The sequence below is a fragment of the Marmota marmota genome, unplaced genomic scaffold (genome assembly GCF_001458135.2).
Source record: "Marmota marmota marmota unplaced genomic scaffold, marMar, whole genome shotgun sequence".
In the NCBI taxonomy this organism is placed as follows: Eukaryota; Metazoa; Chordata; class Mammalia; order Rodentia; family Sciuridae; genus Marmota; species Marmota marmota.
In genome coordinates this window covers 4,518,373-4,533,262 of record NW_025999896.1, presented here as the reverse complement: position 1 = coordinate 4,533,262, position 14,890 = coordinate 4,518,373, and the positions used below count along the sequence as shown (strand labels likewise).

The 14,890-nt window shown below is 43.0% G+C and overlaps 1 protein-coding gene across 5 annotated transcripts in view; it reads right to left on the bottom strand.

Moving 5' to 3' along the window:
* Dnah9 (dynein axonemal heavy chain 9) overlaps positions 1-14,890 on the bottom strand; it is a 334,407-nt gene that overhangs the window by 167,165 nt on the left and 152,352 nt on the right. For all 5 annotated transcript variants that reach the window (XR_007345608.1, XM_048798092.1, XM_015504497.2 and 2 more), the window contains 3 exons: positions 11,770-11,944; positions 5,782-5,955; positions 5,085-5,292 (listed from right to left, as the gene is read on the bottom strand). Coding sequence is in view for 4 of the 5 variants with exons in the window: in XM_048798092.1 (XP_048654049.1) it covers positions 5,085-5,292; positions 5,782-5,955; positions 11,770-11,944 (557 nt within the window). In the remaining variant the exon portion in view is untranslated. The remainder of the gene's footprint in view (positions 1-5,084; positions 5,293-5,781; positions 5,956-11,769; positions 11,945-14,890) is intronic.

The window sequence follows — 14,890 nt, the reverse complement described above, 5'->3', positions numbered from 1 at the left end:
TGATTTACTGTGAGAGGAAGCAGATCAAGGGTTTCCTGGAACAGGGAAAGGTGTCAAAAATTGGGAGGAAGGGATTACTCGAGGAAGCTTTTGGAGAAGAATATGTTTATTATTTCAATTATGATGATGATTTTGTGGGTGTGTATCTCAAAACATCCAATTGTACGCTTTTAATATATGTAGTTTATTATGTGTCTGTTATAATTCAATAATTCTTTTTTTAAAAAAGAAAAATGTGTAGAAAATGACGCTACCTTTCAACAGGACAATGGATAAATGGGCTGTGATTTAATAATCACACAATGAAATTCTCAGCAGAAATAAACAAAGTAGATCTGCATGTATCAAAACACTGATTTTAAAAGTAAGCTGTCAAAGTAGATACTAATTTTTATTTAAAACTTAAATACATACAGCATTGTATATTTCGTGAGCAAATACGTGTATCAAAAATTTAAGCATGGCATGATGCATACTGACTGTAGTACTCTCGTTAAGGAGGAACAGGACAGAAGAAGGGATGGGGGCAGCAGATCAGTTGTACTTACATACTAAGACCACAGCAAAAATGACAAAATTTTAGCATCTGTTAAATCTTGGTAGTGGTACAAGGGCATCTGTTATATTATTTTCTGTACTTTTTCTGCATGCTTGAAATATTTCATAGTTTTAAAAAAAGTTTAAGTAATTACCCATCCCACTCAATGTCTAGTTCCCCTTGCCAGGGACAACTGCTGTTACCAGCTTTTTAAATGTCCTGGAGATATCTAAGTATAAGTATGTAAGTAGACATAAGTTTGTGTGTGAGTATATATATGTGTGTTGCATATATGTAAATTTATATATCTGTATTTTAAAAATAATATATGAGTCACTTTTATACTTCTTTTTAAACAAAATACGATTTGAAATATACTACGTAGATTTCTATCTTCATTTTCTCTCTCAACAAAACTTTGGAAATAGCTCCAACTCAGTGCATACAGAATCTTCTCATTCTTTGGAATGCTGTTTAGTATTCCATCAAATGAATAATTGGGCCCTTTCCCATCCTCTCTCATTACAGACACATTATAAACACATGTTTGGCACTTCCATCTGGGTGTGCTACCTGTCTTTTAAAGCAGACTATGCCATGTCACATTCAGTCTTTTCTTAAATACACAGGGTCTTGTGTACAAACAGCAGCTAAAACACTGGGCTGGAAAAAGAGTGATAGGTTCATAAACAGATGCACTAGTTCGCCTCTTTGCTGAATGATACCAGAACAACTATCTTTTGAGCTCATTCTTTTTCTCTCTGCCTCTGTCTTTCCCTCCCGCCCCCCTCTTAATTCCAAAAATTCCCTCTTGATACTGGATTTGGGCTCCCCCTTTTCTAAGGGTTAGTAGCACCCTTTCCCCTGCCATTTCTTTGCTTGTAAAGTATTTCAGGTGAAGGAGCCATATAATCAAGATTGGACTGCGATAAAGCAGAAAGAAGGAGGACCCGGGTAAGGGAACACAGAATTTCTCTTGCTGCATGGCCTTGGGACATATATGCAGTCTACTCTAGGGCTTTGGCTGCCTCTGCAGCTCCTAGTTAGTCCTGGAAGTCATTAGAAGTCTACTTTTTCTTTCCCCTGGTGTGAGAGGAGGGATGACATTAAGGTGTAATTCTGTGAAGAGGCCATTAGGGAATTAATGGGGGACAGAAAGTGTCACTACTATCATGTGTAACTAAAAAGCACCAATAAAAAATGTAAAAAAACAAAGTGTTGTTCTGTTGCATGTCCAGCTACAGTGGCAGCTAACCTTCATCCTGGCTCTATTTGATAGCATTTTGGGGACATTGTCAAGTAATTCTCCTGAATTCCAACAAGAAGAAAGAAAAAATTTTCTCTAGGTTAGAGAGAATGACAAGACCTTGAGAATGACAGGCCCAGGCAGGGTGAATAATTACTTTCCTCTTCTTTAGCTTAAAATTTGTACCTTCTATTTAAATTTATTTATTTTTTTACATTATGAAACCATTTTAATAGGAATATTTGAACAGTGCTGGAAAACTTGAACAGTACTACTAATGATAACATAATATCTGATATTTGTTGTGCTTTCCAGTACTTTCTTAGCAGGGAGGGAGGCAGCAGAGCTGGCTGGTTCAGAGCACAGACTCTGGATTCAGACAGTTTGGGTTCAGAGCCTTGCTCCTCCAGCTACTGGATGCAGCATAGTAGCGTATTAAACTTCTCTGTGCATCAGTTTCCTCATCTATAAGATGAGGCAATGCAAGTATTTATTTCCCAGAGCCCAATAAGATTAAATAAGTATATAAAAAAAATGGTGTGTAAAAGTCTAAAGCCAGGTGAATGCCTGGCATACACCTAGTGAATGTTGATAACTGTGAGTGCAGGTGTAGCAGTTGTTTGAATGGGGAAAATCAGCAGAGCTGGTAATTGAATCAGTTGTTGTACTGAAGGCTTACAAAGAGGTTTCCTTGAGCAAGAAAGAATAACTATATGAGGCAGACAGACAATTGTTCATATTTGAACCATCAAGTCTTCTTACCCCTCATGGTTAGGTGTTAAGGTAACAGTGACCAACCACATCATGACACCACATGGCATGATGACCTCATGGGGTAAAGATGAAACCAGAAGTTTCCTGGAGGTGATTGGCGAAACCAAAGGAATATTGTAACCTGGTTTTAAGGCTGTTATTTCAAAAATAAATTAATAAACATGAAATCAAGTAAATTACATTAAGAGCAATAGTGATAAATATTCAAAACTCATCACAACCTAATTAATTTACCATATTTTTTTCATTATCTATGCCCTTGAGGTTATTTCCATCTATTATACCTAAAGTGAAAACACTTTAGAATGGCATGCTGTGGTACATGTCTTCCCGACACTGTGTGGACTGCTATTGCATGGATAGCTTACAATTGACCATGGTGGGATTATTTACACCACAGAAATGGGTAAATGCTACAAATAAGGGCTCGATTTGTTTTGCACACCCAAGATCATGATAGAGGAAAATGTTAATAATGCAGAATAAATGTAAAAGTGTATCATATCTGTAGCTGTTACAGTTATGGAGAACATAAAGAATTGAAGAACTACGCCTTTGGAATTCAGATGGAAAATGCTCACCTCTTTGACAAATGAGTGAAGTTCCAACATGAACCTTCAATCATTTCACTTATGTTGGAGCTATAATGAACTGCTGGATTGAGACAGGCCTTGTGTGACCTTTACCAGCCCCACAGCAGATGAAGCCCAGCAGCTAGTCTGAGACAGAGGTGATGATATCTCACTGTCACTACAGGGAAGTGGGTGGTGGCATGAGCTTATGTTAATACAATCAGGCACTTCACTGCTGTCAGATGTAGAGAACAGAGTCAGTACGGCTACCTTTCAGCATTTGGAGCTGGCTAGACCCTGATTCTGGAAAAGCTGGCAAAACTGTGCAGAAGGAAGGTAGCACAGTGAGCTGGCAGAACTAGAATGTAAGCTGAGACAAAACTATAGCACCACTTTAGTTGACCTGGGGTTAACACCTGCAGAGATCACAGAAAGACTGGGCAAAGTAGTCCAGGCTGAGCAAGTTTGGTCCAAATGAAGCCTGTTTTGCAAGTCTGTTGGCTCAAGGCTTGGATAATAAAGTAAGAGAGAAAAAGTCCCATGCTCACCTTCCATGTTATAAACCATAGCTTGAAGTGGATCAGTTTTGCAAACAACTATATATGGAATGTCTTACTTTTGATGAATTTTGCATAAAGGCATAAGAACCTACTGTAGCATCACCTGAAAGCTCAGGTCAAGTAACAGAGGATGGGGCAGGGCTGTTGCTATTTGGAAAGTAAGGATAGGGTTTATCAGTTTATCGTTTATCCCCTGCTTAACTTCTCCCCTCGTTTGGTTGGAAGCTTGGCTCAGATGTATCTTCACAAGAGAGCTGTTTTTAGTTAATATCTATGATATGGATCTGGAGCATACTCCAATATCTTGTGTAACCATAGTAGTTAATGCAGGAAGGTTCAGAGGTAGGGTTTTTAGGCCATGATTAGAATATGAGGGTTCTGACCTTCATCCAATGGACTAATCCGTCGATAGATGAATGGACTACTGGGAGGTACTAACTAGTGGGAGGAGGTAGGTTACTGGGGGTGTGCCCTAAAACGTTAGTCTCCCTCCACCCCAGCTCTCACTGTGTCTGCCATGAGCTGAACTGCTTTCCTCCACCATGCTCTTCCATCATGATGTCCTGCCTCACTTAGGGCCCCAAACAATGGAAATCAGCTGACCATGAACTGAAACCTATGAAGCCATGAGCTAAATTAAACTTTTCCTTCACTAAATTGTTTATGCCATGGTCACAGTGACAAGACGCTGACCCCACACGTGTTGAGTGTTTCTATCAAAAAGGAGACCCTGCTATAATAGATTAAGGCTCTTCTAACTCAATTGCACTGTGCCCCAGGTGTCAACGGTCACCCCTGACTGCCATCCTGGAAATTGCTTCACCTAGAGGGGAGGAAAATATCTGCAGTGAGCGTCAGAGCCTGAAGTCACACCTGGAGGTCCCATCCCCATTCAGAGCCCAGTGTGTAAACGTGGTAAAAGGCACGCTCTCCATGTGGATTCAGAGGACGGAGTGTGTCACGTACCCTGCTTCTTGGTGGTGACCTTGGTCATACATCCTCTTACCCGAGCCTCAGTTTCCCCACCTATGAGATACAAGGGGTGGATAAAAGGATCCCTAGAGACACTTCCAGGGCCTGCAGTCTACAAGTCCATGCAGATCTTCAGTGGGGTTCAGCTGTGTCATCAGGGTACTGCAGGACTCTGTCCTGAACACCTGACCCTGGAGGAAGTCAACAAGCCAGGGAGGAATGTGGGGAGAAAGGGCAGGGAAAGAGGCAGTGTTGGAAAAGTGGGACAGAGGAAGGAGAGGAGAGGTGAGAGGGAGTGTTTGGGAGGAAATGTGCAGGGCAGGTGCATGCAGGAAGTCCCACAAGTGGTCACAGGACTCTCTGCTCCAGCCCCGCGTCAGGTGACAGACACCCCACGCCCCAGCCCTCTCTGAGCCCCTTACCCTGCAGCATGGCCGACGTGGTGTAGTAGTTGAAAGGCACATTTTTCACCAGGTATTCCTCAGGGTCGAGGCTGGCCAGCTTAGCTGTCACCAGCACGGACTTGCCGGTGCCAGCGGGGCCCACCAGCATGACCGGCCGCCGCCGCTCCATGAGCCGCTCCAGGAAGTAGCACACTCGAATGGTCTCACTGGTGTGCACCAAACAAGCCTGCAAAGGAAACATGAGAGCATGCCAGGGGCTGGAGGGAGAAACAGGTGCAGCAGCACACAGGTTCTGGAGCAGTCAGAAGCTGTCACAGTGGAGCTCAACAAATAAGTGTAGGGCCAGAGGGTCTTTCCTGATATCAGCAGTAAGTCTAGCCTCTGGACTCATTCCTGGCTCTCTGTGGTTCAGTAGGAGCATCCCATCTCTACCTATTGCTTTCTTCTGTGTCCCTGTGGCCTCTCCAATGTATTATAGAATCTTCTGGCCCTACCATCTCTTCTTCTCTGGATGCTAGGCGGGTCTGGTATTTGTTTGCTCTCTTTAGGGGAGCCTGTGGCTTCATTATAGCTATAATTTGAAAATGCATGTAGCTGGGGCCCACAGGTTCCTAGCAAGGTCAAACTCTTGGGTACCAGGAGAAGATTACCACTAAAATGTGCTGCGGATCCTCAGGGGAGAAGGGCCCGTCATTGGCTGCTCAGCTACACTCACCTGCAAAGGCATCTCGGGGTCGAATTCAAACTGGGGGATGAGCTTGGACCAGGGCTCGAATTTCTTGGTCTCTGGGTCTATGTAATAGTCAAAGACGGTTCCTTGGGAAGGAAACTTGACTGTCTTGAACTCCGTCACCCACCATTTGCTGAACTCTGCCCGGTAGTCCACAAGCTGCAAAAGCAAAGCAGGTCAGACAACAAGGTCCTCCAAAGCTCAAGAAGCCTAACCAGGTGTAGTAGTTGAAAGGCACGATGCCCTTTGGCATTGACAGAGGTTGGGGTAGGGCCACAAAGAGCTCCTGCCTATGCTGATGTTCTGCATGGATCAATTCCTCCAGGAAGGATGTCCCTTTCCTGAGGATCAGCCCTGACATCCCCAGGTGTGCAGGGGCTGCCCTGGGGCAGCTACAGCTCTGGAGCATGGTTGTGTTTGGGTGTGAGTCCCAGAATTTAGGTGGGATTTATGTATTGGAAACTTAATCCCCAAAGTTATATATGAAGGGTGCTTGTAGTCAAGGATTTAGGGGGTTAATTGGGGTTGGATGACATCATGAGGGTGGAGCCCCATAATGGCCTTAATGACTTTGCAAGAAGAACAAGAGAGACCCAAGCTAGCATACTCTTTCTGTCTTGCCACGTGATGCCCTGTGCCATGCTACGACGCAACAGGAAGGCCCTCACCGATGCCAAGCTAATGCTAGCATGCTTGTGGACTTCCCAGGCTCCAGAACTGTGAACTAAATAAATGTCTCTTCTTTATAACTTACCTAGCCTGTGGCATTCACTTATAGCAATAGAAAATGGGCTAAGATAAATGTGTACAAGTGCCTTTGTGTGACCATGCTGCTGAGCCATTCTGGCACCGGCACTTGTTCTAGTCATCCAAGAGTTGAGAGGAAGGAAGGTGTAAGAACACAGAAAAGAGTGGGTACCCTTGGCTATAGGAAGGCAAGCAGATACCAAGAGCTCCTGAAGAGAGAGACTGGCTCCCATCTTCCTAGACCCCGGAGACTAAGCAATTTTCAGAATGGCCATCAGAGGTGACTGCTGACACTTTGGGCACACAGTGTAGGTGAGCAAGAAGAGTCTCAGGAAGGGAGCTGGGTATGTAACTTCAGGACACCATTTTCTGTGCCTCAGTTTCCTCAACTATAAAATAAGGGTCTTATAGAAGACAATCTGTCAGATTCTTTCCATAAAATTCTGGAATCTAGTAGCAACTGGGGAGATAAAGCTATACTGGTTTTTTTTTTGGAGGAGGGAAGTAGGGGGTGGCAGAAGGAATAGGTAGAAGCATATAATCCACACGTCTTAATATAGATAATGAACCCCTAAAAGATAGATCTGTGTGATCAAATTGTCCTATCATCTCTAAGCTGAAACACACACACACACACACACACACACACACACACACCATTCCCACTGCCCCTGAAAACCCTCCAGGAGAGCAAACCCACCCTTTAAACATGGAGACATAAGAAAATCCCACAAAAGAAAGAGGCCCGGATTGGGCATTGTAGGAAATATATACAGAGGTCAAGACAAAGGGGTCAAAGGCTGGACAGACCAGGGAGCTGGGTCCATGGGAGGAAATCTGGACTCTGACGAAGGTGTTCTCCTCATTTTTACTGTCTGTTAATTAAGTAGGATTGAATTCTTTTGCTTTAAAATGAGAATGGAAATAGGCCCTTAGGTATAGACAGATTTATTTGCGGTTCTGATTGTGATTTTAACTCAGATGAAGGGGACACTGTAGTTTGCTAATATTGTTCTCTCTAAGCAGAAGCCTAGGGAAAAACCTCCATTTTAGACCTTCCTATGAAAAGCTGATTTTAGGTTTATAAGGAGACTGTAAACTTCTGGAAAGAGACAGGATATGAAATTATGTTCCTTTACTCACTCTTGAGTCCACCTTGAGCTACCTGGTCAGCTTCTTAAGCAAGCTGTTAGCTGGGCCACACTATCATCACCTAACCCTCCTGCAATCTGGCACTTGACCTCAGTTTCTGCTAAAAGTGGACACTTTAAAGTCAGATGGTGACTGCTGAGCAGATCCAATGGTTCTTTCTCTTTTCTTTTTCCATATTTTTTATTGGTGCATTAGGCTATACATAATGGTGTGGTTTGTTATTATGTGTACATACATACAAACAATATAATAATATAATTTGGCCAGTATCCTTGCCCAGTATTTCCACTTTCCATCCCTCCTTCCTCTCTCTGGTCCCTTTCCTCTACTCTACTGATCTCCCTTCAATTTTCATGAGATTCTGCCCCCTGCCTCTGCCCCTTCTTTTCCCTTTTTTCCTCTCTGGCTTCCACATATGAGAGAAAACATTCCACCCTCGACTTTCTGAGTTTGGCTTATTTTGCTTAACATAATGCTCCCCAATTCCATCCATTTTTCCTGCAATTGACATAATTTCATTCTTCTTTATGGCTAAACAAATGTCATTGTGCATATGTACCCCATTTTCTTTATCTATTCATCCCTTGATGGACACCTAGGTTGGTCAATGGTTCTTTCTCAATTCATCTCTATGGGCTTCCCCGTCCCCCCAGCAATGGATGTTAGTGACTCCTCTTGAATTCCCCATCTCGTGTGTGTGTGTGTGTGTGTGTGTGTGTGTGTGTGTGTGTCTGTGTTTACATCGCAGTACTAAGGATGGAACCCGGGGCCCTTCTACCACTGAGCTACATCTTCAGCCCTTCTATTTTTTTTTTATTTTGAGACAGAGTCTTGCTAAATTGTCACCTTGAACTTGTGATCCTCCTGCCTCAGCCACCAAGTGGCTGGGATTGCAGGTGTGCACCACCAAACCCAGCTTCCTTCTCCCTTTAACCTGGATGATGCTAAGACTTCAATGGAGAGTTTGAGGACCAATTTCAATCCATTTGATCCTCATGATGCTCTGAATTATGCTGGCTAATTAAAATTATCCCAATTTTCTATTTAAAGGCAGAATTGGGAGTCAAACCCAGATTTTCAGTCTCCCAATCTGGTGCTCCGTCTACCATATGCCTCCGGGAGTTCATTTTCTATGACTGTTGCAAAGTATTCAGCCAGGATAGTGTTTTTTTTTTAATGATCCTTTTGCTGAGTGGCAGTTCTCTTCTGTCTTTCCACCTTGCTTTAATCACAACTTTTAAACTGTAAGCACCATTGGTGTCCCTGATGCCAATATTTTGGCCAATTTCCTAACTCTGGTTTTCAGCACTATTTTTGGTGTTTTGCTTTAATGCAGATTGTGCATGGGGCTTGAACATTCCCTGCTGCTAAAAGCTTTCTCCTGTGTCCTTTCCCTAGGTGCCAACATGGCTGCTTGCAGCTCCAAGTGTTCCAGAGCCCAGGAAACGAATGGTGGGGGGATGCTTTCTCCTGGGCTTTAAAAAGCAGTGGAATGCATTCAAAGTTTTCAATACAGAGACAGAAAAATGGACCAAGACTCTTCACCCTGCTACCCCGCTGCCTGGTTGGTACCAATATGGAAGAGAAGCCTGGTTGCTGTCTGACGTTTCATCAACTGAAAGGTCGGAGACTGAATTTTATGGGAGGCAATAAGCTATGCATTCGAGATCCCTGTGATGTTCAGCCAAGTCTCATTCATTCTGCTGGACTCTTCACCTCCTTGCTCTAAGGGGAATGTAAAGCTGTCAATGGAAAAGATGCAAAGACTGCAGAAAATTCTGCACAAAATTCTCAGATATCAAACTCCTGGTTTGTGCATCCTTGTGCCCTTTGGCGGGGGGGCGGGGAAGGTACCCTTCTGGAGACACTATGATAACTGCTTTCTAAAGGACACATTAGGGAATGATGGGCAGTGGGGTGAGTATCAGAACCAGAGCTTGTAAAAAGGCAAAAGAAGTTAATTGATAATTCTTTTGGTCCCAGCTTATTTCCCTTTTGAATTTCTCAAACATAACTTTGCCTTGCAAGGCTGAAACTTTTTTTTTTTTTTGCCTTTCTTTGAAAGAGCCTCACAATCAACCCAGACCAGAAGGGAAAAATCATAACTTTCCAAAAACTGCAACTTGGTCTGATCCCCTGTTGAGAGAGAGAGGCACCAGACACTTACTATAAAAATGAATATTTATGTGAGGAGAATATTAGCAATAAGCACATATGCATGCCAGCTCTGTTCTAAGAGCTTTGCACGTGTTCATGTTGGGTGATTAGAACACCATGCATTCACTTAGTCCTCACCATCATCCTAGGAAAGGGCTATCTTGTCATCATCCTTTGGACACATGGGAAGAATAAAGTAGGGAGAAGCTAAATTTCCTGCCCCTGGTTTCCCAGGTAATAGTGGCAGAGTAACAATTCAAAGCCATAGTCCATGGTGGTTTTTTGTTCTGTTTTGTTTTGTTTTTTTTTTGTGTGTGGCTTTTTTAGGTTGTTTTTTAAAACCATTTTATTGTGGTATGATTGATAAACAAAAGACAGTACATATTTAATGCACACAACTTGATGAGTTTGGAGATAAGTATACAATTGTGAAACCATTATCACAATGATGCATAAACCTACCATCATCTTCAAATTTTCTCCAGCTTTATTTATTATTGTTAATTTTGTTATTGTTTATGATAAGTATACCAAAAAAAATCAACAGTCTTCACAGTTTTTTTCTAGAGAAGAAGGAAAGCCTTCCATTTGAGGCGACACGGACTAACCCAGGAGACATCATGCTCCATGAAATAAGCCAGACACAGAAAGACAAATACCACCTAACACCATGTATATGATGAATCTAAAATAGTCAAACTCAGAGGCAGAGAATGGAATCATGGCAGCCAGGAGCTGGGGGTTAGGGGAAATGAAAGGTATTGTTCAGTGGGTACAAAATTTCAATCGTGCAGGATGACTAAGTTGAAGATAAATGACTCTTATGTACAGAGGGGTTCTTATCGTTAACAATAACTTATTGTATACTTTTTTTGGGGGGGTACTGAGGATTAAACCCAGGGGTGCCTAACCACTGAACCACATCCCTAACCATTCTTACAAATATTTTATTTAGAGACAGGGTCTTGCTAAGTTGCTTAGGGTCTCACCAAATTGCTGAGGCTGGCTTTGAACTTGCAATCTCCTGCCTCCCAAGCCCCTGGGATTACAAGTGAGCATCACCATGCCCATTGTACACATAAACATTTGCTAACAGAGTCCACTTTCTTATCCTCTATATGATATTGCATGGTAGCTAGAGTCAATTTTAAGAGATTTGTCTGCAGAATCTTGAAGATGTTGTTTATAGGTAAAATATGTTTTATTTATAAATAAAGACAGGATCAGGTGCATTCAAGGTGCTATGGCTCTAGATTATTTATAGGTGAAGAAAAAAGATTGAAACGCAGGAAGGATTAGGGGATAGGATATCAAGATGTTCCAAGCCCACATCCCTGTCCCCAAACAGCTTGAGGTTACAGCAATAAACACCATGAGCTAACTACTGCTTTGGTTTTCCACTCCTAGATGCCAATTAACATTTGGCCTAACCTTCCTTGGACAGCCCTGTGTTTTGAGGCTGTAGGGTCATGCTGGTTAGCCCTGGCCTGGTATAGAGCAGTGTATCCTCTGGAAGATGTTTAGAATGCTGAAGGTATTCCCTCCACTGGAGTTTCTACAGCATGGCATCCTTCCACCTCTCTCTATAACACACCCATCACCTGGCAAAGTTGTATACATATTACAGAAGTTGTTCAGACTCCAACACTGTACACCTTTCCACAAAAGCAGAGGTATATTCACGAACTCAAAAGGCAACAGCCCCAAATACACTACAACCTTGTAGTATATTTTTTTGAAGGCTTTTGCACAGGCACTGACATCTTTAGCAACAGAGCAGACGGTAATTAAATAGAATCTAATGTTTTCCTGTTAATTTCAACATGAAACTTTCCTGTCTTCCAACTCTGGGATGGAGGGTCCAATTCTGCCGCCGCACATTTCCATGTGAAGGTGAACCTCAGTACATCCTCTTACCTGATCTTGAACCATTGCTCCACCAAAAGCCCAGATGGCAGCAAACACAAAATAAAGCTCGTAGGTTTCCTTGGGGCAGTCTGCAGGGATGTCCTCCTTGGTCAGGAGGCATTCGAGAAGGTAGCACACCATCTGAACCATGCTCTGCTCTGGGACTGGAATTATCTTCTTAAATCTGTGAATAAAGACCAGGACATGCTCTTAAACACTATGGATGTTCCATTCTAGAAGAGCCATTGGACAACTATGGAAATCTCTTGGCTTCAGGGGACTCAGAACTGGTCAAGTTCTTTGGGGGTTACAGAGGACCTTGATGTTACACAAATCTTACTGTCCTCAGTTATTCTAGGGTCAGCTTCTTCTGAAAAGAAGCAATGGCCTGGTGATTGACTGAGAAGCTTCCATTTCTCATCTTTCTTTCTTCTGATTCCCTCTCCCTCTCTCTTTCCTGCTCCTTGCATGGACAATCCCTTCTCAGATTTTGAGGAAAGTAGAATGCAACAAAACAAGTCAACATCTCACTTTTTTTCTCTTCTTTTAATTTCTTCAATGGCCAAAAAGGACATGTATGAATATATACCAACAAATCCCACTTTATGTATAATTATACTGTATCAATAAAAATAGGGAAAACATTGTCCAAAAGGACCTGAAAAGGCACTTTGGGAACAATTTTGAGGTCTGTTCTTTTACATCTTCTCCTCAGTGGTTTTCTTCCAACACACTGAAAAATGTTTCTGGGGCCAGAGTCTTGTCTGGATAGTAGAGGGACAGGGAGAGATCTGACTGCTCTCAAAGGGAAATATGGTAACAATGGGTCACCGTCCTCCCTTGGCCGCCTTCAAGAAAGGCAAAGAGAGAAGCAAGCTGGTACACTCAGGTAGGAGAAAGTTTGAAGAGCAGCCTTAATAGAGAGGGGAGGGAGCTAGATTGGACTAGGATTGAGGGTGTTAGGTGCAGGACAGGCTGGTCTGCAGGGCATGCCAAACAAAGTTAGCTGCAGAATGACCTGGCTTCTCAAACCCTCTGTCTGGTTCTTTAACACCTGTTTGCTTCAAGCCCAAATGCCCACGCCCCCGCTCAAGGCTGAACACTTAACCCCCCTTGTGCCAATAAGGCAGCTTGCAGAACCAGAGACCCCATTGATTTGGGCTATAAAAACTCCCTGTGCCCGTTCCTTCCCTTTATCATAAAGTTCATTCAGACTCAGGTGGGTAAAAAAATTTCTAATCAAGCTTTTACCAGCTTCCCCTCAGGAATTATCAACTCCTGGCTACTGATGATACCTCCAGTGGAGACATATGCCAAATGGACTGACATCATCATGGATCTGTGGTGGCAAGGAACCTTTATTGATACTGGTCTTCTCTGCCCTCCTGTGGGTGCTCCTTACTTCCCTCCTCTTTCTCCCACACCGCCCCATTTCATCAGGAAGCAGCCAGAATGAGTCAATGTCCACTCTCATTTAATAACAAAGATGGGGGAATGTCGGGAGTCACCTGGGCTTCAAAGACTAACTTCCCCATCCCCCAAGAAGAGCTGTCCAATGGTGAGCCCTGCTGGCTCACATGATCCTGCTGTCCAATGGTGAGCCCTGCTGGCTCACATGATCCTTACCCACCAATCAGAAAGCACCCCTGCCAACTGTCAAACCGTTCAACCATTAAACTGTCATAACTGTCAAACCACCCCCTGCTCTATAAATATGCAGAGCTGTTCCTCAATAAACGGGCATTTTCTCTGTTGACAAGCCTTGTTCGTTCTTTCAATGATGATTTTTATATAATCCTGAACTGAATGGAATTCCTTATTTGAAAATGTACCTTCTGTGACTTTCTCCTGGTCTTCTATTTGTACTTTAGATCTTGACTTTGGAGGTCTTAACTAAAAGGCAGATATCAAGAGATGCACAAAAGACATCTTATGTCCAAGGAACCAGGAGTGTGTACATGCACACACACATATTCACACAGGAACTTATCTGTCCCTGGGTACTCTCTCCCTGCATGTGTACATAGGGTGTACACCACAGACTCACACACTCAACCCACACTATCACAGTCTGAGCTCCCAGGCTGCCCAGGGAATGGGTCTGTTGTCACAAGATGAATATCATCATCTATTGCCACTGTAGAAGTCACTCACTACCTTTGGGCCTCCAAGTGGTCCAGTGTGCTCTTCCCATCAGTGTTTTGTGTTTGTGTCTACTTCTTCTTTTTCTAATCTTTTGGTTAGCTTTCTGCTTTTTTAAATTGATTAAAAAAAATAAACGACAGCGGAATGCATTACAATCTTATTACACACATACAGCACAATTTTTCATATCTCTGGTTATATATAAAGTATGTTGACACCAATTTGTGTCTTCATACATGTACTTTGGATAATGATGTCTATCACATTCCGCCATCCTTGCTAATCCCCTGCCCCCTCCCTTTCCCTACCACCCCTCTGCCCTATCTACTTCTTATCCTTACCATAATGTTATTACCATATAATACTCTAGGTGTTATGAGTAATGAGAAAACTTAGTCTTGATGGTCTTTCCTTCAATTTTCCAATGCATATTTCTAACAGGTGATAAAAGGAAACCATCTCAGGCTCAGTGTTGGGTAAGGCACCATAATAGTGGGTACCAGGAGCCCTTACAGTCCCAAACGAGATTCCAGACAACCTAGGTGGGATTTGCAAAAAGGTTTCTCAACCTTGACCTTTCTACCTTCTCAGTGGTATTGAGGATCCAAGTGGGAGGTGCTGGGGGGAGGCTGTACATACAAATACAGGATTTGGAGAGAGCTTTGGCATATAGTGAGTGCAACCTTCCCTATAGGGAAGGCTGGGCTTGCCCCCATAGAGAGACAGGGCAAAGAAACTTCAACTGAACTAGTCCAGGCTTGTTTACTTTCCCCAGTAAGCCCCATCAAGCTTTGTAGAACTCACAGTGGTGTGTAGAGAGGTTTCTTGCTGGGGCAGCTTGAGCTCCAGTCTATTAAAGCCAAACAGGAAGGAATATTTCCTGGAATCCAAGTGTGTGCTGCATGCATGTGGGGTTGTTTGAGAGGCTGGCTAATGGGGCTGTTGGAAGGATGAGGTACTGGAGGTTTTTGTAAGGAGTAGCTCA